The 27,935-nt window shown below is 47.2% G+C and overlaps 1 protein-coding gene across 4 annotated transcripts in view; it reads right to left on the bottom strand.

Moving 5' to 3' along the window:
• The window catches only part of NOL4L (nucleolar protein 4 like), a 100,753-nt gene that overhangs the window by 27,124 nt on the left and 45,694 nt on the right, over window positions 1–27,935 (bottom strand). Inside the window, exons 1-2 of one of the 4 annotated variants that reach the window (XM_038369926.2) lie at window positions 13,079–13,245; window positions 3,324–3,465 (exon numbers count right to left, since the gene is read on the bottom strand). In XM_038369926.2, the coding sequence (XP_038225854.1) occupies window positions 3,324–3,432 (109 nt within the window). In that variant the 5' untranslated portion in view covers window positions 3,433–3,465; window positions 13,079–13,245. Of the gene's footprint in view, window positions 1–3,323; window positions 3,466–3,568; window positions 3,693–7,763; window positions 7,888–13,078; window positions 13,246–27,935 lie in introns of those variants that run through there. The other 3 variants (XM_038369924.2, XM_038369925.2, XM_038369923.2) reach the window with 3 other exon arrangements.

Below are 27,935 nucleotides of genomic sequence, written 5' to 3'. Positions count from 1 at the left end.
TGTGCATCCTGTCCTATTACTGACCCTGCCAAGACTTGTTTCTTGTGCTTGCTGAGGTAATCCATGGCTTACAGTTTTGGAGCCATTATCAGGTCTTGAAAACAGCAGCCCTCACTAGTCAATACAAAGCATTCACTCTGATTCCTACAAGACCTGCACTTAAATGCAAAGTGTGTTGACACCGTCCAGTTGCAACTCCTGCTGTAGGTGCAATGTTTGTTCAGGAACTGCCCCTTCACCTGCTGGCTGCTGAAATCCAGCCCAGAGCTTTTGTGACAAGGCTGTTAGCAGATGGCCTCATCCAGTTCCTAGTGGACAGATTCCATCCCAAAACCCTTACAAAATGGGGACTAATTGTTCCCTTTGTTGGCCGTCTTAGCAGAGAGGGTAAAAGACTGAACAGTCCTGGCCATCAACCAGCTGGGGAGGGACGGGGAGTGGCCCCTTCAGGTCAGGGGCAGGGTGTTTGCATTGCACTCTCTGGACTGTCCCTGTCCTACAGACAAATTTGGGCAATAAAAAAACTGCCATATCCACTCGATAGCTATAAGGGGACAGACCCTTGACCCAGGACTCCAAGGAAATGGGCATGGTTTAAAAACTGTGGCTTATTAAATTCTCTCTCCCTTCAAGCCCCATTTGCCTCTCCATTTTCCCCCACTCTCAGCAGCTGTTTTCCTGGACTATCCCTCCCACCATCACATCTTCCTCACTTCTGTTTTGTCTCCTGTGCCTGAAGCATCATTTCATTCCTCCCCTCTCAGCCCTTCCCATCACACCCTCTGGCTGATTCCGTTCTTGATGTTGCTGGCAACTGGACTGGCCAAGGCCTTCCATCCCAGTGGCACCAGTCCAGATCCTAGAACTCACTCCAGCATGTGATATGGGCCATTGGTATTCACTGGAAATACAAAATCATCCCTAGCTCTTAGTCAGTCCTGTAAAATTCCATAGTATCAGCCAGTCTAATGGAGACCCCAATAATCTGCAAAAAGAAAAGGAGTACTTGTGGCACCTTAGAGGCTACAGCTACAGCTGTAGCTCACGAAAGCTTATGCTCTATAAATTTTGTTAGTCTCTAAGGTGCCCACAAGTACTCCTTTTCTTTTTGCGAATATAGACTAACATGGCTGCTACTCTGAAACCCAATAATCTGGTTTCAATTAAAGTGTCCTCCACAGCCAGCATGCTTATTCTTTGTCTCTATCACCTCTGATCTACTACTCCAGTATATTCCATCCCTCTCCTCCCCCTGACCCATATGAGAGGCTTCTGAGGCATGTGCGCAGACTCGACAGGGGAGAAGAAATCACATGTGCAGTTTAAACTCTACTCGCCCCTGAACCAAAATGAAAGGAGCTACAGAAGAGAGGGTTTCTCTAGGCAGAAACCATAGTTTTGGAGCCTGATTTGAAATGGAATGCTTAATGTTTAATGAGTGATTATAAAACCTTCTGTGCCAAAGATCTGCAGCCCTTCCTCCCCTTACCCTATACTGACACCTGCACCATGACAGCCCCACAAAAATAAGGAGCACTCACCATCCTCCAGGGTGTAGAGCTTATGTGGGTTGTGCATCCTTGAGAAAGGATAATCCCTCTCTTAGAGAGAGGAAGTGTTATTCCCATGATACTCACACTGCAATTCCCAAAGGTGGGTGGGAGACAAACTTTAGGTCTCAGTGAAGAAATCTTAAGCTCCTGCCAACCACTGTCCCTTTAGCACACTGCGCGCTGGGGAAATGAATCCAAAGCATTTCATTCTAGAGCATTCCATGAATGACAGGCACTGGAATGCAATACTGCATCACAAAACATGGCTGGGAAATGTTCTGTCACCAGAACTGCAAAGTAAGTGGAGTAGAGAAATGCAAGCCTAGAATCCTAGGTGTGGAGGTAGTACGTGCTGAAGAACAGAGTGCTGAGTGCAATAGATGATGGCACAGCCTGATGCCAAGCCCTTCTAAGCATCACTTCTGCGGCACTTGGGAAGTGGTTTGACAACAACTGCGTTAACCTCAACGGGTCCTTCCACCTACTGCTGCAATTGGACTGTACAGGGTCTTAGCGACTTATTCATAAGGGAGGAGAAAGGCTAGACTGTTTTGCTACCACGACACAGGACACCTTGCAGAGCAGGCAAGTTTCACATCCTTACTGCTGCCTGCGTGAGACTACTGGGCCGGCACTGCTATTGTTAAAAACGGCTGTATCTCAAAACAGCAGCTTTGCAACAATAAACCAAACTTGCCCCAGTGTATCTGAGTGGACAACGCACCAGGGCACCACGCTCTGCCTCTGGCCATGAGTAGCTAAAACCCACGCCAGCAGATTATGCGGCCCAAAAGCCTTTCTTTCTCACAATACAGGGTGGTTTTCCAGTCCCTCCTCTTAAAGCACCACTAACTTGATCCGAGTTGCCCCAAGATACATCCACTTCCTATCAGCTCTCAAACTGCCTCTGCACAGAGCCCTCTGGAGACATGAGGGATTCAGCCACTTGAGACGAGGCAGAGTCAGTAGTTTGACATCTCATTCTAATACCATGGAGATGAACTTTGACCTGAACTCAGACTTCCACCCCTTATTTACTTTTTTAAAGCTAACATGTTTCACGGAGCTAGTACAACCCCCATCCTTACCAGCCTGCCTCCTCCCACACATTCCATGCTGCTCAACTTTGACTCTTAATTACCTGCACTACCCAGGCAGATACCCCCACTTCTCATCTATGCATCCCCTTCCCACTGCTGAGCATACAGCTTCTTCTTGGGGATCAAAACCACTCCGAAACGTGTAATCCAACTGAGGGCTTCTGGCTGCGAAGCCCATATCGCAGGGCCTCCTTCATCCCTCCCTCCCTCTGCACCTCCTGCATCACAGTGCTCGGATTTCATTCTAGCCCTGCCAATGTGTTCAGCTCTAGGAACAAGTGTATCCAATGCGTGTCATGGTGACTCCACTGTCTCTCGTCGCAGGAAGTGTCTCTTATCCACTATCTGGATTCATGAAAAACTTAGAACCACATTGCGATGCCCCAACCCATGGAGCCCTTATCACAACGATCACCTGCAACAGAGTATCACCAGATGGGTGCCAGCAGCACTGAGAGAGATGGCAAGTACACTAGGTCCATGTGGTACCAACAGGAGGGTCTGACTCCAGTGCAGTCCCTGGGCACGTACTGCTATGAAATCCATCCCTCAGCTGGGACATTGGATTGAAATGGAGCAGTTAAAGTTTAATGAGTGACTAAAAAATGTGCCTATGCCAAAGATGTGCAGCCCTCCCTTCCCCTGCCCCATGGACATCAGGAGCACTCACCATCCTCCTGGCTGTGGAGATTCTGAGGGCTGCGCATGCTCTCGTCCTGACTGGGGCTCAAACTGGAGTTAAGATGCTGGTCAGCTGAGATCCATGTGGAGTCGTTCATATCAAAATCCTCGCTGCTCACCGATGTCTCATCCTGAAAGCGAATGGCAAAAGGGTTAAATCTGCTTTGTTTTGAAGCTCCTGACCACATCCCTTTGGGGGTGCAGCATTCTGCATCCCCAAAGAAACGTGTTCACCTCCTGGCATTCAGGGACTCTGAAAATAGCCCTTCCCAGCATGCTCTAGGCTAGGTAGCATTTCCCCTGCGGAGAGCACCAGTGCTCTGCTTCCTGTTTGAAGACGTGCCTGAGGAATGGCACAGTCTCTAATTGAGGACAATTAGAAAGAACTCGCATCCTGTAGGAGCGGATGGCTGAGCCCTGCAGTTTACCCTTTAATCTCCATTGACACTACAGTGTGTCCGTGGCAGATAAATGGCTCTGCAAGTGGCGCAGACAGGGTGTGACTTTCTTCAAATCATTTTGAAAAGTACTGGACTGAACGTTGTGTTTAAAAACAAACACATACCCAAACACCACCTCCACCATTTCTCTAACCGAGCAGGAAGGGTCAGGCCAGATCAGCCACTGGTGAAAATCTGCAGACCAGCTCTGATTTCCATGGAGATATGCCCATACACAGCAGCAGGTGATATGCTTGTAGTGTGGACAGGGCCTAAGAACCTGCAGCCTAACGCTTAACCTCCTGGTTTTCAGCATGCAACTAGGATCTTCGAAGGCTTCACAGGCCCTTGGATCTGCCTGCAGATTCCTGGGACTTCAGCAGGGCCGGGGCCAGAGATGCCAAAGAAGCCACAGTAACACCATGAAAGTGATGCAAATGGGACCTGAGGGGGAATAGCGAGCCCAGGCACGATCCAGAGACATCTGTATTTTTCTGGGGTCCTCTACAGAAAGGGATGTCTAACCGCAGAGAGAAACCCATGGAGTTGGGTAAGCCAAGATGTGATCCGGAAGCTCTTCCACTCTCCAGTACAAGTATGTATGAACTACACACAACACCATGATAGCATGAAATGCACCCTTGCAATCTGTAGCAGGAGTGAGGCCTGCTTTTTTTTTTTTTTTTTAATATAAATAATGCTCTACTCACTAGTCCTGCTGCTCTGAAAACTGCCAGCACTGAGGAGGGAACGTGCCATTTCAGAAGTCATGGACACCCTCACTTGGCAATGCCACTGACTTTCCTATGGCATAAATTGAATTCCTCTCTCCCACTCCCACAGCTGCAAGGACATTCTTTCTCTTCCTCCTTTCTAACCTTTACTGTGTTTCAAGACACAGCCCTTGGATAGCTTCCAGAGCCAAAAGGTCAGCCACTGGATTTCAAAATCATCATCATTATAAAAGCAGCAGTGAGAGATTCTGAATGAAAGGAGGAGCTAAGGAACCACAGAGCTGGGCCTTCCAAGCAGAGGCCACAGCAACACACTGTAATGAAGGAAGCTCTGATAACATGGGGATATGCAACGCATTTGCTGTAATGGTTCCTCATCTGCCTTTTCTCTTGTTCCCTCCCAAAATGAGACCGAGATCCCATCAAAAGCTGTGGGCTGGAGACACTGAACACACGCCCAGAGCCACTTTCTGCTTTAGCTACTACTGCCTTGTATTTAAAACAACCTTTCATGGGCTTGTAGCCTCTCCATTTCCCTTCAGCATTTGAGCACTGGACAAAATGCCAATCCCCACTCCTCTTCCTGGCACCAAGTAAGTGCCCCTCCAACCAGCACCTGCACTTTGTAAAGCTGCTCTGCCTCTGGCAGACCTTTTTTTTTTTTTTTTTTTTTAATTGTGAACAAACTTCTGTAATAACAGGTTTGACCTTTCTTCCTTCCTTGTCCCTGAAGAGCCATCTGCTCACTCAAGGCAGGAATTGCTGCTTTTAGCCTGCTCCTTTTCCCAACCCCCTCCTCACTGAGTTGTGCCTCAGAGGGAGTTTCCTGGAATTTACAGCTTCTGTACAGCCTCAGCTTGAACACTTGTAAAATCATACACTGGGCACAGCTACACTGGGAGGCTTCTACTAACCACACGTGCACTCTTGCACTATAAGGACACAGGCACACTCATGCTCACATGACAGTGCTAAAGCATGCAACTTTCAACCAAGCATGGACATGCACTAATAGAACCCCGGCAGAAGCGCACACATGCTTCGAAGCCTTCGAAGATCTTTTGGTTAAGATCCATACAACTTTTCTGTGTCTTCATTTGCAATTCATGGTTATAACATTTTTGACAAACGTGAACTGACATGGCTGGGGACAATAATGCCTATTCAACAATGTATGTGTCTATGACTTTTTAAATATTCTCTAAAAGTTTTAATCTGATACCCTTAGTTTCATAATGGGTAATGTATGTTGACACTGCAAAAAAAAGAAACAAAACACCAACAACCCTGTGGCGGTGAGTGTCGGAGCCTGGGTCTACAGACCTAGTAGGCAGGGCTCTCACTCCAGCACTAAAAATAGCAGTGTAGATGTCCCTGGTTGGGCTCTGAGACCCCACTCCCCTCCCTGGGATTCAGAGCCTGACTCCAGCCACAGCAGGAATGTCTACTCAGTTACCTTGAATGCTGAGTATCTGTAGACTCAGGCTCTGAGAACTGCTGCTGTGTCTGTTTTTTTGTTTGTTTTTTGTTTTCCAATATAGACATACCAAAAATATCCTCCTCTTACACATAGACTGAACTGGAAGGGGATCTTCCACTGCTAACATTATAATAGAGAGACACCAACCGACCATCACCATGGTATCTGGGCATCCTTACAAAGCTTAACCTGGAACAATGACCTTAATTGGACAGACTAAACGTCAGTGTCCCTGTTGCTCACAGCTTTCCATCTGACCAGTCCACATCAAGAGAAGGACGGGGCCCAGAGTGCATCTTGCAGGGCTGAATGAAAATGGCCAGGCCCATGCTTAAGAAAATATCTTTAAGGTGCAAATTCTAGAGGAGATTGCCCTGTCTCAGCACCTACAAGCTCACCCATGGGATACTGGATTCTAGTACATATGTACAGATGTATGCTTATGCACACGTGTACATATAGCATCTTTCCTATCAGTGTATTGTGAAACACTGGGTTACATATAAAATCCCCCTTGGTACAATATATTGGCCTGTTATCCAAAGCATTAATTTATCCGAGAGATATCAAGAAAGAAACTGACCCAGTAGTAAATGACCGAAGTCCAATAAGACTCGGGGCATGACTAGCAGTCTCTAATATGATCGATCAGCAAAAGGAACATGCTATTGAGGTGGAACCTTACAGAGGCAGGCGTTCTCCGCACCTTTTTCAGCCTGGACTCCAACTGGGAGAACAAGAGCATTTACATTTAAAGACTCCAGCAGGATTAAGTTCCTGGCAGCAGTGCCCCTTTTCTGCAGCATGCAGATCTAGCAGTGTGACCAGTAGCATGCAGTACCCCATCAATACCACACATAAAGCCAGCAATGGGAACAGCCTCTTGGTAGTGTCCAATCAATACATCACCCAAAGCTAACTCTTAACAGTGTCCTATCACAACACACAATGGCCCCTGACGTCCTTACAGCAGCACCCAAATAATGCTGCCCTGGGAGCTGCTTAGCCCTTGGTGCTCTTCCAGTCTTTCTCTAAACTGCAACACAGCCCAGAGTCATGGATGTGAGAGGTAGCATCTTCCTTTGCTGCCTTGCTAACACAAGTTCTGGCTTTAGCAATTTAAGATGCCCTTGGCAGTGTCCTGTCACTGCTAGCTAGTACTACAACTGCCACCAGTGCAAACTTCCTCATCAGAGTATCCTGTCAAAGCAAATAAGGCCCTGAGCTCTGTGACTTCCTTGCAATGCCCTATCAATGCCAGCAATGACTCCTGGCAGTGCCTTCCTTATGCCAGCGAATATTCCAGTGATGCGAGACCCATCCAAACAATACTCTACAGCTTTTTCCCCAGCTAGAACTCCAGTAATAACTTACATTTCAGCTTGTATGAGAGGGATAATTTTTCTGGCTGCAGCACAAAAAGGCTTGTGCACCCGAATACACAGCATGGTGTCAAAACTAATGAAACAAGCCAGTTCAAAATATCTGATGGAAAAATCCCCTTAATTTTGCTCTGAATACCAATCCTGTGACTGGACTGTGGAGACACTTATTGAAGTCTCATCAGATTAAGTGAAATTTTTGAACAGTAGCACCAGCAACAATTCAGAGCAATACGGTAAATAATCTGCCCTTCCCCTCCCTTTCAGCCTGTGAGTCAGGCAGCTCATTCTTTTCCTCTCTGGATTCTCAGGAGAATTCTCTCCGCTAATTTCTTCTTTCCTGTAAACAAACTTCAAATGAAACTTTCATTAAAAAAGAACACAGTCCATTACCACAGCCTGGCTCCAGATTTGCCTTCTCTTCACCCGTACCATGCCAGTCATGACACAGATGAAAGCGACAGCAGTTGCCCTAATCAGCTAGCACAATCTTTCTTTTTTTCTTTCTCTTGCTCCCTCCTTCCTAACCTAACCTTCCTCCTCCCACTCCCTTATCCCTCCCCTTTCCAGCTCTCAGGAAGAGCTTCTCACACTGCAGTAAAGTTCTATTGCTTCATTTCTAGTGTTCATGGGATTGAATGATTAGGGGTCATGAAATAGTCGTGCAGCTCCTTTCTTGAAAGGCAAAGCAAGTGCCTGTCGGGTATATTCACAGGGCCACACCCAAATATCTGAACAAGGACTCCAGGTACAGCAAGGGACTTGGGAAAACATCACTACCACTCTCCTTATCTCCAGTCCAATATTCACATCTGCTCTACAGATGGATTTGATCTAAACATGTATTCTAGTTAGCAAAAGAAAATGCATGAGCAATATTAATACTTTGCACATCTATAGTACCTTCCATTCAAGAATCTTCAAGCACTTTATAAACATTCATAAATTTTAAACCCCACCATTTCTCTTTGAATTAGAGCAATAGTATTCTTATTTCAGAACTGAAGAAACTGAGTCACCAACAGCTGCAGTGATTAGCTGAAAACCTCAGAGTGAGTTGGTGGCAGATCCAGGAAAAGAACCTAGATCGCAGAACTCCATCTTGTGCTTTAATCACATTGTTTTGTTTTTTTTCCCACCAAATGCATCCAATGAAGTGAGCTGTAGCTCACGAAAGCTTATGCTCAAATAAATTTGTTAGTCTCTAAGGTGCCACAAGTACTCCTTTTCTTTTTAATCACCCAGACAATGATTCCCTTTTTCATGAATAAAATCTTTTCTCTTCAGAACTTGTTAAAGAACAACCTTTCACCCACAGGCTGAAACTGAGCAGAGTAGGAAAGCTCTTCTTATAACCATGTCTTGTAAATATATGCAGGCGAAATCAGTAACCTGCTTATTTTACAGGTAGGCTCAATTTCTCTGGAACTGGTTTGCAAATGCCTCCAAAGTCAGTTACACCCTCTATATACAATTTATTTTCCAGGATCTGAGAACTGTTGTTGCTGTGTTGCTTATTTTCTTTTTGAGGTTATCTGGATTTATTTAGAAGTATATCCCCACTTTTTTGCATGACACACTACCCTGGCCTGTTTTTTCTGTGGACTCCAGAAACCAAAATCTAGGGTAGTGATTGTTTACCTCAATGGAAATACCAGTTGCTCAACCTTGATCAGACAGGTGACAAGCACAGTCACCATATGCCAGTGTTAGTTTTACAGTAAAGTCAGCCACCTTTTTTAGAACCAACTCAATGTGGCATAGTTGCCTGCCTTTGTAGCTGCTTTACCTGTACACATCAGCAGTAGCAACTTGGGAGAATGCTACCAGAATATTGTCTTGAAGGACGGCACCTCCCACTGGCCACCTTGAAGGTAGTATCAGTCTTGGGGAATACTCTACCAAAAGGGTAGCCTCATCTCCATGTCAGCAAGCATTAAACACAGTCTTCTGAGCATGCCAAGAAGGTACTGAACCACATCTGACCCTAACTTAACCACTTCAGTTCACAGAAAGGCTTAATAATGGAAGATAAAACTCCTCAGGTCAAAGGCACTGGATATTGTAGCAGCCAAAGAATGCACCACAGAGCCCAACAAAGCTAAAGGATTGCTGATTCAATTCACTTTTAAAGTTAGGAATCCATGAGATCTGGTAACTATTTCTATACATTACAAACCAACACTATATTATGAATGCCCTTCCTATCAGTTAACTAATAAATTTGTTAGTCTCTAAGGTGCCCACAAGTACTTCTTTTCTTTTTGCGAATACAGACTAACATGGCTGCTACTCTGAAACCTTCCTATCAGGTTGACTAGAGTTCTTAGTTAGAGTAAATCCTGTTACACCCTAGAAGAAAATGATCTTGTGTGATAGAGTAAGGGGAAAGAAGCTGCTTAGCCCTTGCTAGGACATGGAAAAAATAAGAATTCATTCTTACTAGTTCCTTAAATCAGGTGAGATGAGACCTAGCTGAATATTTACATGAAAAGGGAATATTCATGAGCTCTGTTGTCTTATGTTTTCCCTCCTTCCCAAGAACTTTCTTTTCTTCTGGGGAAAAAGACCCCAAAAGAGACTTACTAAACAGCACATGCACATTCCAGATGTCATTACCCAAGGCAAGGAGGAGTAGGCATTCTTGCAACAGATTCTGAATGTCTGCCCTTGGGGCTGGGTGGAATCTTCAGGTGCTCTTGCTGTTCATTTGGGAGGTGCTGAACAGCCAACCTGAGGTCCGCAGGCCCCTTAGTGGTTGTCATCCTGAGGTCCGCAGGCCCCTGTGGATCCGCAGACTATGTCTAAGATTTCCAAAGAAGTCTGCATCTCCATTTGAAAATGTTTAGGGATCCGCAAATGAAAAAAGGTTGAAAAACCGCGTGAATTTTCCAAGCAACTACAGCTACGGCCAGGTACTATTAACATTATATATGCCTGAATACTGTTTAAGGTGCAAGTCTTCAATCCACCTTCATGGAAACAGAACTTGATCAAAATCAAACAAGTATTTGATTTTATATGAAAGGACACGATTAAACCTCCTAGCCCATAAATTGCTCAGAATGAAAGGATACTTTAGTCTTCCATGGATACAGTAAAAAAAATTATCAAAAATGTGATGGGCTGAGTATATAGATATTAAGAGATGTTGCCAGGTCCACTCTAGACCCAAACTGAAAGTTTTGTGAAAACATATTTTTGCACAATATATAATCAATAGGAACATGTTGGTCAATATATTTTCATAGCAATGGCAAACAGTGCAAGAACAGACTCCAACAATCCTTCCCCACCCCCCCCCAGTTTCCCACCAACCACAAGGGAATATTGGGCTAATGCCTGAAAGTGTAGAAATGAAACTGGCTAGAAACTATGAACAAGTGAAATTGACTAGCCTGTTTCCATTGTATAATATGAGCCAAATACAGAAAATAATTGTTTGCCTAAAGAGTGAAAAGGCTGTTTACTTGTTTGTAACATTATTTCCAATGTAGTGTCTACACACACAGGTGCATCCGTGGCATCCGATGAAGTGAGCTGTAGCTCACGAAAGCTTATGCTCTAATAAATTTGTTAGTCTCTAAGGTGCCACAAGTACTCCTTTTCTTTTTGCAAATACAGACTAACACGGCTACTACTCTGAAACACACAGGTGCGTCTCAGATCTATGCAGTATGAAATGTGAACTCTGAAAGGAGGGAAGTTTCATTCTTTCCATTTATACTCATCCAAATATATGTAAATAAATAGATCAGTAAGGCAAATCCGTCTGAGCATGTGTGTAAATAGCTCCAGCCCTGGTAGGCAGGGGTTTCAGCATGAAGCAGGGATTGACCCATAAGTAGGGCTTTACCTCGAGGGAGAAAGCTATTTCCAGTACAATCCCTCACCAGAAATGGGAGGAAAATCAAGCGCAGAGACAGCGAAATGTTAAAGCCCTGAGCCCCTTCTAGGAGCAGCGTGATATTATTCTCGTGCCCTGTGCACCAGTGAAAGGGAAAATCGATGTTTCTGGGAGGGAGAAAGGTTCCCTGTGAATTAATGGGTCTGTAGCTTCCCCCATTGATCTGCCTCCTCCCACTTTCTTTCTGCGCTTTTGTGCTCTTCCGGGGAAGGGGGAGGCTGCTCTCCCGATAAGGGAAGGACGCTCTAACCTTAACCTTTCTCCAGGAATAATGCTAATTAGAGACGCTAATGAGAACTTCCCGGGAAAGCGGAGCAGGGAGGGAGGAGCAGCCACCGCCAGCCGGGTTCGGTTTGAAACCGGGGGAGATGGAATCAGAACGCAGAGGGGGAGTTTAAAAAACGGCGATCTCTCTTCCCCCCCCCCCCCGGCAGAAACGGGACCACGCTTTCTGCACGCCCCTATGCCGAGCGGTGCACACACACCCCGTGGAACCCCGCAACCGGCCCAGGACACTCGCCATGCGCCCCGCAACCACAACCGTACTCCGCAATTCCCCCTTGCAGCCCCGCTAGGCAACCCCTCCCCACAGCAATGCATTACGGTGCAGGGTACCCCCCCAAAACACCCCTTCCCATGCAAACCCCTCAACACATGGCACCCGCCATGAAATCCTTGATCCCCAACATCCGACCCTTCCTGCTAAGCCCTTGCCACCACCTAACCAGGACTCACCCCCTCACCATCAGCCCGGTCCAGCCCTAGCCCAGTCCAACCCCCAACGACCTGTGCACATGCACCCAAACAACCCCAATGACCTGAGCTTAGGCACCCAACGTACCCCAACAAACTTCCTCCATCAACCAACCCCAGTGACCTGTGCAAACATCCCCCCAACATCATGAGCACACCCCAACAAACTCGCTGCAACTCACGCTAATGAGCCGCGTACCCCTCCACTCAAACACCATTCACCCCACTGACCTGCGTGCACCTCCAACCCCAAGAAGTGGGCAACATTCAACTAGCACCATCCAACCCCCCCCAGTGATCTGTGTGCGCCTCCCAACAAACCTCTCCAACTCCCAGTGACCTGTGTGCACCCCAAACTCCCAGTGATCCCTGCACCCCAACAAACTCCTCCAACTCCCAGTGCCTCTATGCACCTCAAACTAACCCCTCCAACGCCTAGTGACCCCTGCAACCCCAACAAATTCCTCAACTCCCAGACCCCATGCACCCCAAACTAGCCCCTCCAACTCCCAGTGACCCCTGTGCACTCCCCCAAACCCCTCCAACTCCCAGTGACCCCTGCACCCCAACAAACTCCTCAACTCCCAGTGACCCCCTGTGCACCCCAAACTAACCCCTCCAGCTCCCAGCGACCCCTGTGCGCCCCAACAAACCCCCTCCGACTCCCAGTGATCCCTGTGCACTCCCCCAAACCCCTCCAACTCCCCGTGCCTTGTGTGCACCCCAAACTCCCCGTGACCCTGAACCCCCAACAAACTCGCTCCAACCCACCCCCAGCGCCCCCTACACCCCCCCAACAACCACCCGCGCCCGCTGTGCCCCCAACCCCCTTTCCCCCGCGGGCCAGGTGGCCCGGAACTCCGCCTGCCCCCCAGCCGGCGGGGCGTCCCCGCGGGCCCGGGCAGGGGGCAGTTGTGGGCCCCCCCCACCCCGCGGGTACCGCTCTACACCCCCCGGCCCCGCACTGGGACGCGGCGGCCGCCGGAGCCCCGCACAGCCCGGCCGCCTCTCCCCCGCCCCGCCGCGGGGAGCCGGGCCCGCTGCCTACCTGCTGCGGGGCCGGGGCCGGGGCCGGGGCCGCGCCTGGGGCCTGCCGGCCTGCGCCAGCCCGGCGGCTCGGTGCGGGGCCGGGAGGGACGCTGGCCCGGCCGCGCTCCGGAGCGGCTGACAACCAGCTGCTGCCCGCCGAGAGGGGCTGGCGCTGCGGAGCGCGTCACTCCCGACCCGGGGGGAGCGGGGGGCGCGGGGGGGTGACACGCGGGGGGGGCGCTGGGGTGAAGAGAGGGAAGCGAGGCCGGGACAGACAGACGGACACGGGGGGGGTGACATGCGGCGGGGGGGCACTGGGGTGAAGAGAGGGAAGCGAGGCTGGGACAGACAGACGGACACGGGGGGGGGACCAGGGCGGGGGGGCGCTGGGGTGAAGAGAGGGAAGCGAGGCCGGGACAGACAGACGGACACGGGGGGACCCAGGGCGGGGGGCGCTGGGGTGAAGAGAGGGAAGCGAGGCCGGGACAGACAGACGGACACGGGGGGGGACCAGGCGGGGGGGCACTGGGGTGAAGAGAGGGAAGCGCTGTAGGGACAGACAGGACACGGGGGGAGTGACACGCGGCGGGGGGGCACTGGGGTGAAGAGAGGGAAGCAGGCTGGGACAGACAGGGACAAGGGGGGGGACATGCGGCGGGGGCACTGGGGTGAAGAGAGGGAAGCGAGGCTGGGACAGACAGACGGACACGGGGGGGGACCCAGGGCGGGGGGGCGCTGGGGTGAAGAGAGGGAAGCGAGGCTGGGACAGACAGACGGACGCGGGGGGGGACCCAGGGCGGGGGGGCACTGGGGTGAAGAGAGGGAAGCGCTGTAGGGACAGACAGATGGACACGGGGGAGTGACACGCGGCGGGGGGGCACTGGGGTGAAGAGAGGGAAGCACGGCGGGGACAGACAGATGGACAAGGGGGGGTGACATGCGGCGGGAGGGCACTGGGGTGAAGAGAGGGAAGCGAGGCTGGGACAGACAGACGGACACGGGGGGGGGACCCAGGGCGGGGGGGCGCTGGGGTGAAGAGAGGGAAGCGAGGCTGGGACAGACAGACGGACGGGGGGTGACCCAGGGCGGGGGGCACTGGGGTGAGAGAGGGAAGCAAGGCTGGGACAGACAGACGGACACGGGGGGTGACACGCGGCGGGGGGCACTGGGGTGAAGAGCGGGAAGCGCTGTAGGGACGGATGGATGGACAAAGGGGTGGGGTGACACACTGCTGGGGAGGAAGCACGGGTGGGCTGGACGGGGTGAGCCCCACTGTGCATGTGGGGCTGTGGGGCAGGGGGCTGGCAGACACCGCGTATGGGGAGCAGGGAGTGACATGGGCAGTGGGACAGACACACATCGCGGGGGGCGGGACAGCGGCACGCACACACTGTGGGGGGACGCAGAGAGACAGGCGCGGTGTGGAGAGTGGGTGTGGGTAGGAGCAGACAGAGCCCATCCATTTTCTAACAAGAGAGACAGTCAGCCTGGGCACGGTACGCTGTGAGAGCCTAGGACTGTCATCCTAGAGGATGGGCAGTGTCCAGAGAGAAATGCTGTAGTTTGGGGGAAACACACCTCCTGAACAGGCAGCGTAAGACACACACAGCGTGAGACTGTGCAGAGAGAGATACAATAACCGGGGAGAGGCTCTGTACCGAGAGAGATAGAGTAATAGTGGGGGGAAGGCACAGCTGCCCAGACTTGGACAATAACACTGGGAAAAGGCCAGAGGGAGGGGACTGGCCAGTGAGAAACAGTAACATTGAAATACCCTACTACCTGTTAAGTATTGTTATTCAGGAGAAAATACAGGAGTACAGTCGGGAAGAGTGTGTTACACGGAGAGACTGTAACCATGGAAAAATACAAAGCAGCAATGAGATACATTCCAACAGCCATCCTACACAGGGGGGTGTGCTCAGGGCAGCCTCATTCTATAGAAAATTACACGGTATAGTCTTGTGAATCAACCATGCTCCGCTCTCCCAGTCTCTTTGGTACCCCACCTTCCCCACTGCAATCTCCATCTCTTCTGTTTGTCCTGCAAACCACCAGAAAGGGCTCCCCGAGTTACTGGGGTCCATGGATCCAGTCAGATAAACACTGACGAAACTAACATATTACATCAGGGGAGTTTGAAAACTTGTAGGTGAAGTGAGAAATCTAGGATTCAATTAAGAACCTAAGAATGGCCAGACTGGGTCAGACTAAAGGTCCATCTAGCCCAGTATCCTCTCTTCCGACAGTGGCCAATGCCAGGTGCCCCAGAGGGAATGAACAGAACAGGTAACCATCAAGTGATCCACCCCCTGTCGCTCATTCCCAGCTTCTGGCAAACAGAGGTAGGAACACCATTCACTGCCTATGTTCTGCAAGCTAAGTGATCCTGGGGACAAAATCAGCTGTGAGCAATGGTACACCAGGGCAAGCTATCATTGCAATGGAGGAACCTGGAGCAGGCAGTCATAGCCCTGTAAGTGGGCAGGACTAAGGAATCCATCCAGGGGATGCAATGATCCAGTTTATCTCCCATGCTGCCTCTACCTGTTAGGCCCCTGCTGGAATTTAAAGCTGCCCTCCCTTTGTGGAGGGCAAGGGGGATAGTACCACTTGTTTTTCCCCTACTGAGTCCCTTCTGGGATATTGCTGCCTCCACAAGTGCAGCAATGTTGGGAGCAGGGGGGAAGGGGAGGATGTGGATGTAGCAACCCCTTAGTTTGCAAGGAACAGAATGATTCACTTCACTTTTTAAATGTACAATCTCAATTGTAGCAGTTCCTCAGGGAAGAGACCTTGATGCGGAAACAGCTTGTCACTTACAGGTCTTGATTGTACTTCACGGGGCTTGCACTGGGTGTATGTAGCCACAGTGCCACACCACAGCTCTGGGAGAGGTTGTGTCTCAGGGAGAGCACAGCTGTACCACCATGCCTTAGAATGTTGAAGTGTGTCCTTCTCCCCACCTATAGTCTCCCTTTACTCCTTCACATAACACAAGAACCAGGCGTCACCCAATGAAATGAACAGGCAGCAGATTTAAAACAAGAGGAAGTATTTCCTCACACAGTGCACAGTCAATCTCTGGAACTCATTGCCGGGGATGTTGTGAAACTCAAAAATATAACTGGGTTCAAAAATTAATTAGATAAGTTCCATGGCTATTAGGCAAGATGGTCAGGGATGCAACCCCATGTTCTGGGTGACCCTAACCCTCCAACTGCCAAATGCTGGGACTGGATGATGAGATGGATCACTCGATAATTGCTTGTTCTGTTCATTCCCCCTGAAGCACCTGGCTTTGGCCACCATCAGAAGACAGGATACTGGACTAGATGGCCCATTGGTTGAACCCAGTATGGCCGTTTTTATGTTCATTGCCCCCCAGGCAGGATTCTAACTGGCCCAGGCCAGGGATCCATTACTTATTTTGAGACTGGTGCCTTGTGCTCCAGAATCTCGGCTTTCCTTTTTTATTTTTGAAGTCTTCAGCTGTTACAGTTGAGAAGAAATCCTTAAAAACTTGACCCAAGTGTGGAGATGTCTGGCTGAGTCTGCAGACAGCCCATAGCACACTGAGAGGTATGAATGGGTACATTATTCTCAGTGGAGTGTTAACACCGATGTCCAGGTATGATGATTTATATTTCAGCATTAACTATTTCACTGCTGAGCAGAGCATGTCAGGAAGGAGAGAGACGAGCTTATTATGAAGATCTCCACAATCTACTGATGACTCTTTTTGGTGATGCAAGTGGCTGTTGCTTGGGAGACACCACAACCTTTTCCCCCTTCAATCTGACTTGTAGAGCCAAAAGGCCAGAGGGGAAGAACAGAGGTCAAGTGGTTATGTGACCCCCACCAAGAGGCAGCCAATCCTGCAAAGCCCCGTGGGGCATCCAGACACAAGACCCACAATCAGCCACTTGTCTGCTCTGGTGGAGAGTGTGGTGCCAGGCAGCTTACTTCCAAGTTCTAATGGCTGCTGCTTCTCCCTCTGCTGGAGCCTGTCATTGCATCAGCTATGTCACATTTTCAAGCTTTTCTTGCAGTTACATGGGCTAGAACAATTGGCTTTTTTTTAAATGATAACTGAGACTCTGACATCACATGGCTCTGGGAGTGGGGTCTGTTTGTTGTACCTTTGTCTTGTTCTGGCCCTGCCCCGACATACACAAATCCTGTATGTAGCTGAGACAGAACCCACCAGAGCAAATATGATCATATTTTAAACACCTGCTCAACCTGCTGTGAGTGGTAGTTCATTTTGGTGTTCCACGTAGGCAGAGCTTGGCTTGTGGGTGGAGCTTGGGGGAGTATCACTACTCTCCTCTCCCAATTTGGGCCCTGTCCCATGGGGTACAAGGAGGGCTCATCTTTGCACTTGGGATAGCACAGAAATAGAATACTGCCTGGATATGGTGTACAGCGGGAAAGGCTTCTTATACCTTTATCTCTGCTGTGCCCCACTCAGTGTCTGTCCCCTAGCATTATGACATACATTGCTGGGGAAGAGGACACTCCTTATATGGCTGTCCTTATAGAACCATAGAAACCACAGGACAGGAAGGGGCCTGGAGAAGTCATCAAATCCAGCACCTGAGCTGACTATGGCATGGAAATAGCTCAAGAAAAGATTATTTCAGTTCTGATTACATAAGCAATGCCACTTACATTGGACCATTTTCAGGTTAAGTGGGCATGGTCATAATATCTTCTGTGTTTAAGTCTTTGCCTGCATTTATTATTATTAAAATTAAAAGACTTTTAAAATCTAAGGTGAAATCCTCACCCCATTTCAATCAATGGAAGTTTTGCCATGACTTCAGTGGGGCCAGGATTTCACCCCAAATGTCCACCTTGACATTTTTGCCCTTTTTGTTTACTCTTACCACTTCCCTCAGCTTCAAACTACACTAGCGAGTTTCATTTCCTGATTATAGTCTGTTTCAGTTTCTGGGTCTAATGCACAAGCACCAAGGCTGTTGTGTTTTGGTTTCTAGCAGGACAGGAGAAGGGTACCTTGTTTACATCGACAGTTTGGCCCCCATTTCCAAAGGCGAGTAAAATGGGTGAATTTAGTAAAATGAATACCCACCCTTTGCATGTGCAAAACCCTGGATTTGTGCATACCAATGGTGTGTCCACGCACACAAAGGATAGATGCATGTACAGTTCCCACTGTTGCATTCTGCAGGTACAATGATCTCAAATTAGGGCTGTTGATTAATCGCAGTTAACTCACACGATTAACTCAAAAAATTAATTGTGATTAAAAAATTAATGGCAATTAATTGTACTTTTAATCGCACTGTTAAACAATAGAATACCAATTGAAAGTTATTAAATATTTAAATAAATGGCATTCTATTATTGTTTAACAGTGTGATTAATCGCGATTAATTTTTTTAATCATGTGATTAATCACAATTATTTTTTAATCACTTGACAGCCCTAATTCATATGCATCTCACATGGTCCTCAACAAATATTGAGATTGTCTCTGGTCATATGAGAACTCCTCTTTCATACCAACCTTATCTGGGGGCCTAAACTAGCTGAAAATGGGTAAAACTTTCAAAAACACCTATGTGATTTAGGAGTTCAAATCCCCATGAGATTTAGGCTCCTAAGTGAATTAGGCCATTTATCACATTTATCTAATGTATCTTTAGATAGCTATTTCTGGATCCAGGGGGAAGGGGCAGGCGTTTGATACAGGTTCAGTAACAATAATCCCTGTAGTAGTAAGGACCAGGAATTAGTTTTTAAAGGATTTTTTAAAAAGAAAATAAGTAAAATTGTAATAATTAAAAATCTTATTTCACATTCCTTCCTTCTCCCCATTCCTTTGTGACTTGTTCATTCAGGCCCGCAGCTGAAAGCTATTTCACATGGGTACAAGGAGCCACCCGTGCAGAAACCTTGGGGCTCCCCACTGGGGTTCTCTTGCCTGGAACAGCCTGTAGCATTGGAGCTTTAGCAAAGTTCTTCCCAACAGGGAGCTGTGTTGTGCTTTTGTCTGTAAAGCACCTAGCACATTTGTGGGTGTATATGTGCATACTAAATAATACACTGACTACATCTTTCATAGTTTCCCATGGCAAGTTCCACAAGAACTACCACGGCAGCTCTCAAATGAAGGTACAAACTACACAGCAAGCTTCATTTAACAGTTGATTAATATCAGTCCTGCATTTGGTGACTAGTGCAAAAGACTGAAGAGCTAGGAGGATCTTGATTCTCATCCCAGAGCAGTCACTGACTCACTGAGCAATCTTGTGCAAGTCACTTGATGCACTTGTGCCTCTGGCTAAGCAGGCTAAATGAAAAGATGGACCTTACTGCATTAGATTCTACATCACTACCGAACCCTCCTAGAGAATTAGCTTTAAAAAATGGTTTCAGAGTAGCAGCCGTGTTAGTAAAATGCAAACCTTTTATGAATGAAGCCAATAAGGAAAAAGGGGTGAGAGTGTCACTGGAAAGCAAGTTGCTGAGAGACAGCCACAGTCAAAGAATACTAGCAGGATAATCTATTTTCACATCATCCTTGTAGCTGAACATCTATGGCAGTCCATAGCTTAGGGAAGTCAGGAAATAGAGAGAGAGAAGATCCGTGAAACTTTTCTGTGGACTGTGGGTTGCATCATGTGCTTTAGCTTGTCACACCTTAGTATAATTCCATCTTTTTTAAAAATAAGGGTTATTAATCAGTGGCATAGGCATAAATAAAATCCTCAGTTCTAGGAGCTAAAATAAAGAGATACAAAGGAAATGCAGCTTCATCCTCTAGGGCGTAAACTGATCACCATCATCAGAAAGAGGAGAGAAAGGATTGTTTTGGGGTGAGGTTGCCTTCTTTGAAAGTATCAGGTATTGGGCACTTCCAAAGTCTCATCACCTGCGTGTGAGTAAATATGGAAATTCCAAGTCCCTCTGTTTCCTATCAATTTCACTCTAAGTATTAATGCACACCACCTGGTGGTATGTTACATTGTGATAGGGACTGACATGGATAGAAGGACCTCTTAATGCTGCCGCATATTTCTTGGCCACAGAAAATAGAATCAACAGTTTCAACACAGTAGCTATTAGAAGGTATGGAACTGAATCATTTAAGGCCAAAATTTTAGCCAGTCCGAAGCCACATTCTGGTTTTGAATGTTCCCATTTGTAAGCACAACTTATTACACAAAAGTGGCTGCACAGTTGTTTTGTACATGAATATAAGATCATTTGGTGCTGTGACAGGGTCGGGCCAGATGGCTATAGGACAGTAATAGAAGGCAGATATATTAGCCCCAGGTTAAGTAGGTCCCTTTTCCCTGAGTAAGATAACAGAGAAGGTTCCAGAACAATCAGGAACCTTCTGGAGACAATTAAGACAGGCTGATTAGAACACCTGCAGCCAATCAAGAAGCTGCTAGAATCAATTAAGGCAGGCTAATCAGGGCATCTGGGTTTTAAAAAGGAGCTCACTTCAGTTTGGCGGTGTGCGTGTGAGGAGCTGGAGCAAGAGACACTAGGAGCTGAGAGTGAGAACACAGACTCTTGGAGGACTGAGGGATACAAGCATTATCAGACACCAAGAGGAAGGTCCTGTGGTGAGGATAAAGAAGGTGTTGGGAGGAGGCCATGGGGAAGTAGCTCAGGGAGTTGTAGCTGTCGCACAGCTGTTCCAGGAGGCTCTCTAGACAGCTGCATTCCACAGGGCCCTGGGCTGGAACCTGAAGTAGAGGGCGGGCCCGGGTTTCCCCCAAATCCTCCCAACTCCTGGTCAGACACAGGAGGAGTCGACCTGGACTGTGGGTTCAGAAAAATGGCCAAGCTGAGGGCTGCTGTGAAGCTCCAAGACGAGCAAATCCACCAATAAACGCAAGAACCACCAACGTAGAGCAGGAACTTTGTCACAGTGCTTAGGGTGTGCAACCGAACTTGGTGCAAGCCTACTCTAGTGGGTTTAATAGATGCACATGCAAAAGTGAGTGTGGAAATTCAAAGATCAGGGTTAAAAAGAAGAACATTAGAGTCTCGTCTTCTTTAATACTTTGCACTTTTAAACCACTTCCATGCAAGGCTCTCAAAGAGCTTTATAAGCATTAGTGAATTTGGCTTCACAATCCCTCTCTGAGGTTTTGTTATCTGCATTTTAGAGATGGGGAAACTGAAATATACAGAATTTATGTGACTTTACCAAGATCATATAGCAAGTCTATGGCTGAGCTGGATACAGAGCCTTCATAGATTTATTGGCTATGAAGCATTTTGCATGTACTGGACACACTGCATTAGATACATTAAGCCCATTGTATGGAAAAAATACCATATAATAAAAAATAAGCATGTTGTAAATTTGCAGCTCCACATCTTTACAGATTTGTTGATTCTTGTGGACGGGTTTTTTATATATTCACTAAACAGGTTGATATCTGAACTTGTTTAGGATTTTATTGGGGGGAGAATTTACATGAAGCTTGTCATTCTACTGGGAAGAGTCACTATCCTGATGACAGCAGACTGAACACATTCAGTCCTTTGATTAACACGTGGTTCACAATGGTCAGGAAGAAATGTAAATTAATAAAGACAGAAGTATATTAATTTTGGAGGAATACTGACCCCACTTATATTCATTATGCTCAGTTCCAGGCTAAAGCAAGTGGGCCATATTAGCGGTGTGCCAGTAGTTAATATGCACCAGAAACTAGGAGTGTGTTCACTAGCACTGACAATACTTTGCACTTCTGAATATCTCCAAGCACTTTGCCAAAAACAATTAAGCAAGCTGCACAACATTACAGTGAGGAAGCGTACCGGCAGTGATGAGCTGCCAAAATCTTAACAACCGGTTCCCTCCTCACCCCACGAGGGGATAGTGGCCCACCCCCGCCCCCTGGGACTCCTGCCCCATCCAACCTCCTCCCCTGTCCCCTGACTGCCCCCAGAACCGGGCAGGAGGGTCTCGTGGGCCACCGTAGTGGGTGCCCACCGCACCCCACCCCTAAGAGCCAGAGGGACCTGCGGGGGGGCGAGGTGGGGAGTCCCGGTGGTGCTTACCTGGGGCGGCTCCCAGGAAGCATCCAGCAGGTCCCTCTGACTCCTAGAGGTGGGGTAGCATAGCTAGAGGGAGAGCAGGGGGAACAGCCACTCCCCCACCGATCACATCAAAAGTGGCGCCTTAGGTGCTCCAGGGCTGGAGCACCCACGGGAAGAATTTGGTGGAGGCAGAGCACCCACCGGCAGCTCCCCGCCCCGCGCCCGGCCTCAGCTCACCTCCACTCCTCCTCCACTTCCTCCCCTGAACATGCTGCCCCGCTCTGCTTCTCCGCCTCTCCCCCCCCATGGTTTCCCACGAATCACCTGTTCGCACAGGAAGCCTGGGAGTGCTGAGAGGCAGGCAGCGGCTTCGCGCTCAGGCCCAGGAGGTGAGGTGGGCTGGGGTGGGAAGTGGTTCCCCTGCACCTCCCCCCGGGTTACTTGCTGCGGCGCGGGCAGTCCTCCTCGCGCCCCCCTGCCCCAGCTCTCCTCCGCTCTGCCTCACTGGGCCTGAGCGCAAAGCTGCCACTTGCTTCTCAGCCCTCCCAGGCTTTCCGCGCAAACAGCTGATTCACGGGAAACCGGGGTGGGGGGCGGAGAAGCAGAGCGAGGTGGTGCGTTCAGGGGAGGAGGCGGAGGTGAGATGAGCTGGAGCCAGGCAAGGAGCTGCCGGTGGATGCTCTGCATGCACCAAATTTTCCCCATGGGTGCTCCAGCCCTGGAGCACCCTCGGAGGTGGCGCCTAAGGCGCCACTTTTGGCCAGTTGTTAAATTTAGAAGACTTTTTAGAACCGGTTGTCCCTCTAAAAGGGCTTCTAAATTTAACAACCGGTTCCAGCGAACCAGTGCGAACTGGCTCCAGCTCACCACTGGGTACCAGATAGCTCGGGACCGGCCTCTCTTGGCACTGCAGCTGCCTCTCAGGGAACACAGAGCAGTTTAGCAGCACACAGCAACACTATACAATAATTTGGGACAGGAAATAAAGAATATAATGTTCAACTAAAAACACAGGAGTTTAGGGAGGTAGACTGTAATTTGGCCAAGGCACCAGGGTTAATACCTTTATTCTTACATAAAGTGCCATTTGATCCTCAATAACAACAAAGGGTTAGGGCCTCGTTTCACATCTCATCTGGAATATGGAAGCTTCAGCAGCATGGTTTGTCTCACCGAGCCCAAGTTTTGGCATCAAATTGTTTTGTTTGTACTTGGACAGTGCACTGAGCACACAATGCTATCTTACAAAGCCTGGGAAATCTACTCTGGGAAAAAATGTTTGTAATGACCTACACAGTCTAAAAGCTTTTAAGATTCATTCTAGCTTTTACTATCCTCACTGTTATGGTTAATTATAATAATTAAAAAATTACAGTCATTCAAAGCAAGCCATTCATACAGTCATTATCTAGCCTGACTTCTGATATATCACAGGTCATTAAATTTCACCGTTACCCCTGCATTAAGCCCAATAACTTGTGTTTGCCTAAAGCAGGGGTGGCCACCCTGTGGCTCCAGAGCCACATGTGGCTCTTCAGAAGTTAATATGTGACTCCTTGTACAGGCACCAACTCCGGGTTTGGAGCTACAGGCGCCAACTTTCCAATGTGCCAGGAGGTGCTCACTGCTCAAACCCTGGCTCTGCCACAGGCCCTACGCCCACTCCACCCCTTCCTGCCCCCTCCCCTGAGCCTGCCAGGCCCTCGCTCTCTCCCTCCCCCCAGAGCCTCCTGCACACCACGAAACAGCTGATTGGGAGGTAGGGGGAGGCGCTGATTGGCAAGGCTGCCAGTGGGTGGGAGGTGCTGGGAGTGGGGTCGGGGAGCTGATGGGGTGCTGCTGACTTATTACTGTGGCTCTTTGGCAATGTACATTGGTAAATTCTGGCTCCTTCTCAGCCTCAGGTTGGCCACCCCTGGCCTAAAGCATCTGCCAGAAAGGCATCTATTCTTGATTTCAAGATATCAAGAGATGGAGAATCCACCACTTCCCTTGGTATTTTGTTCCAATGAATAATCTCCCTCACTGTTTAAAAAGGTGCCTAGTTTCTAATTTGAATTTGTCTGGCTTCATCTTCCAGCCACTGGTTTTTGTTATAGCCTTCTATGCTAAATTAAGCAGCTCTTTAATCCCTGGTATTTCTCTCCCCAAAGGTACTTATACCCTGTAATCATGTCACCTCTCAGGGCATGTCTATGTGACGACACCACAGCTGCAGCGCTGCAGTTACGGTCCGGTAGCGCTGCAGTGTAGACCTCTCAATAGGCAGTAGCTAGGCTGATGGAAGATTTCTTTCATCGACCTAGCAGTGTCTACAGTAGGGCTTGGCCAGCTTAACTACATCTCTCAAGGGTCTGAATTTTTTACTTCCCAGAGGGACATATTTAGATGTAGACTAGGCCTGAATCTTCTTTATGATAAACTAAACAGATTGAGCTCTTTAAATCAGAGTGAACTCTGTACGGCATTTTTTCCAGCCCTCGAATAATTTTTGTGGCTCTTTTCTGCACCCTCTCCAGTTTCTCAACAGTCCTTTAAGAATGTGGACGCCAGAACTGGACACAGTATTCCAGTATCTGTCTCACTAGTGCCATTTACAGAGGTAAAATCATCTCCTTATTCCTACTCCCCTGTTTACATATCTAGGGATCACATTTGCCTTTTTGTCCTAGCATTACATTGGGAGCTCATGTTGACTTGCTTGTCCACTCCGACCCCTAAACCTTTTTCAGAGTCCCTGCTTTCCTGGATACATTCTGTAGGTATGACCTGCATTCCTTGTAATTAGGTGCATTACTTTACTTTGGCTGTTAAAACACAATTTGTTTGAATGGGCCCAGCTTACCAAGGGACCCAGATTGTTCTACCTGCCTTGTCTTCATGATTATTTACTACTCCACCAACCTTTATCATCTTCAGATTTTATCAACTGTGATTCTATATTTCCACATGATTTGATGAAAATGTTGAATAGCAACAGGCCTAGTACTGACCCCTGTGGAACCCCAGTAGAGACACCCCCATTGATGAACAACGACGAATTAAATGATAGGAATATAATTAATGCCAGTCAACATAATTTTAATGGAAAATAGGGCTTGTCAAACAAACCTGATTTCATTCTTTAAGGAGATCTGTCAGTTTGCTGATTCTTAATCCATTTAAGGTGTGCTTTATTGATACTGACTAATGCTAATTTTTTAGCTGAACCGCCTTACAAAAGTCTATTACACCCATGCAGCTACCTTTATCAACTACACCTGTAATCTCCTTAAAGAATGAAATCAGGTTTGTTTGACAAGATCTATTTCCCATAAAAATTATGTTGACTGGCATTAATTATATTCCTATCCTTTAATTCTTTATCAATCTTTTTCTTTATTTTGCCCAGGACTGGCCTATAGTTACCAGAGTCATCCTTCTTGCCCTTTTTTGAATATTGGCACAACATTAGAACTCTTCTAGTCTTTTGGAATTTCCCCAGCATTCCAAGATTTGTTAAAAATTAATATCAGTGGGCCAGACATCTCCACCAACTCTTTTAGGACTCTTGGATTCAAGTTATTTGGACCTGATGATTTAATTTTCAGTAAATGTTGTTTAACAACCTCATTAGTTACTAATGGACTGGAAAGTACTTCATTATCTTCATGTGATATGAGTATATCAACCTGCTTCATTCCAGATACAGAACAGAAATTTTTACTGAACACTTCTGCCTTTTCTGAATCACGATTAACGATTTTACCATCTCCACTGAATAATGAGCCTATACCATTGTTAGGATTTCTTTTGTTCCTAATATATTTAAAAAAACCTCTTCATTGTCCTTAGCCCTGCCAGCCATGGATTTTTCCCTGATACCTTTGCTTTCCTTATCAATTTTCTACACTTCACAACTTCTAAATTATATCAGTTGTTAGTTATTTCCCCCTTTTTCCATTTGTTATGTGTGGCTTTTTTATTTTTAATTGCTGCCTTCACTTTGCCACTTAACATGGATGGTCTGTTAACCAAAGTTGTCCTCTTTCTTGATGGTGGAATCATGGCTTTTTGGCCTTCTAATAAGCTCTTCTTAAAGAACTCTCAGTTTTCATTCACATTTTCCTGTCTAAATTTTTCCTCCCAATCAATTTTGCTCATAATTTTCTTCAGATTTGGGAAATTAGCCTATTTGAGGTACCAAATCTATATATGGTTGGTTGGGACTGTCCTCTGTTTGCCCATGTTGAACGTAATCAGGTTAGATCATTGGTCCTAAGCAACCACCAACTTCCAATTCAGTGATTAATTTATCTTTATCCATTAAAATGAAATCCAAAACAGTTACCTCACGTTGGGTGCAATACCCTTTGTGTTAGACAATTTATCATCTGTAATTTTCAGAAACTCTAATGATGATTAACTACTGGCAGCATGAGACTTCCAGCATACGTCTCCCAACTTGAAGTCCCCCATAAAATGCCAGGAAAGTTACAGGTGACAGGATGGGTATAAACTGGTATGAGAGTACAGACTGAATGCAGAATACAGATATGGCTGTAAATTTCAAAGGGCAATATAGTTTAAACCACACAAATACAATCCTGAACACTGCTTTAATACAGCTTTCACCAAAACACCAAGGCAATAGAGATTGTGACAATGAACTTATCTTGAGTGGTTTACACAAAATAATTCACAAGAGAAGGGGGAAAATCAATACATGAAAGTAGTGAAATTCTTAAATTTAGAAACATTTTGTCCCCAAATATTATTCACTGGATAATTTTTACCATCATTAAGAGTTTCAAGCCAATATTCAGAGTTGAATCAAAAGGCTAATATACATACTAACGTGCACCAATTCAATGTAATTGATTTCCTTTAGTTATTTTGCTGAAAGTCTAAGTGTTGATAATTACTGACTTTAGCTAAACTGACTTCAGCCTTATTCTGAAATAAGCATGTCAACACAGAGGATTGCACTGAAATATCTTTTGTAGCTCACGAAAGCTTATGCTCAAATAAATGTGTTAGTCTCTAAGGTGCCACAAGTACTCCTTTTCTTTTTGCGAATACAGACTAACACGGCTGCTACTCTGAAAACTGAAATAACTAAATCGGTTTTAATTCACGGCTATTATTATTTCAGTGTAAGTCTGGGTGTAGCCCAGTCCTAAGTGAGGCTAGAGAAGAGCTAAGTTGTGGAATTTATATCTTTTTCTGATTCCCTTGCTACTGGTACCAGCTACTTAAGACTCCTTCGGCTCCCTGTGACTTACACCCATTTGCCAATACATAATTTGTACTTGTCTCTCAATGTAACCTCTGTTTTTCTTCTTGGCATAGTATTTAATTTAGGAACCAAAAGAGGTTCTTCTTCAGGGCAGAAGAGGGCAACAAATATCTCTGCAAAATAACATTTATTTTCAAGTGACTGAGTGAATGCAGTGCTCATGAGAGGAAGGGATAAAAGTCCTGGCTACAGCCAGGCAGCACAATATGTTTCCCTGTACAGTTTTGCCAAGTACAACTTCCTCCAGTACTGTAACACTCTCTGTTGTCCCAGCTATGGGTCCCCGCAGTCAGTTCGGTCCAGGCACCTTAATCCTGACCTGTGACACCTTAGCGCAGAGCAGCAGCTGCCAATCATGGCAAATTTGATGTTGGTTTTGTGAGCTGCACAAAGGGATGAGACTACCAAACTCACTCTCAAGTGACACAAGTCAGTTCTGAACTAAAGATCCTGAAGAGGAAAACCTTGTGTGCTACATCGAGCCAGTCCCAATATTGCCAAGACTGCCGCAGATTTTAGAAACCCTGTCCCAAGAATTTGCATTGATGATAAAAGACCC

The sequence above is a fragment of the Dermochelys coriacea genome, chromosome 13 (assembly GCF_009764565.3).
Source record: "Dermochelys coriacea isolate rDerCor1 chromosome 13, rDerCor1.pri.v4, whole genome shotgun sequence".
Classification (NCBI taxonomy): domain Eukaryota; kingdom Metazoa; phylum Chordata; order Testudines; family Dermochelyidae; genus Dermochelys; species Dermochelys coriacea.
Note: the sequence above shows the minus strand (reverse complement) of the source record. Positions and strands in the feature narration are given on the sequence as shown.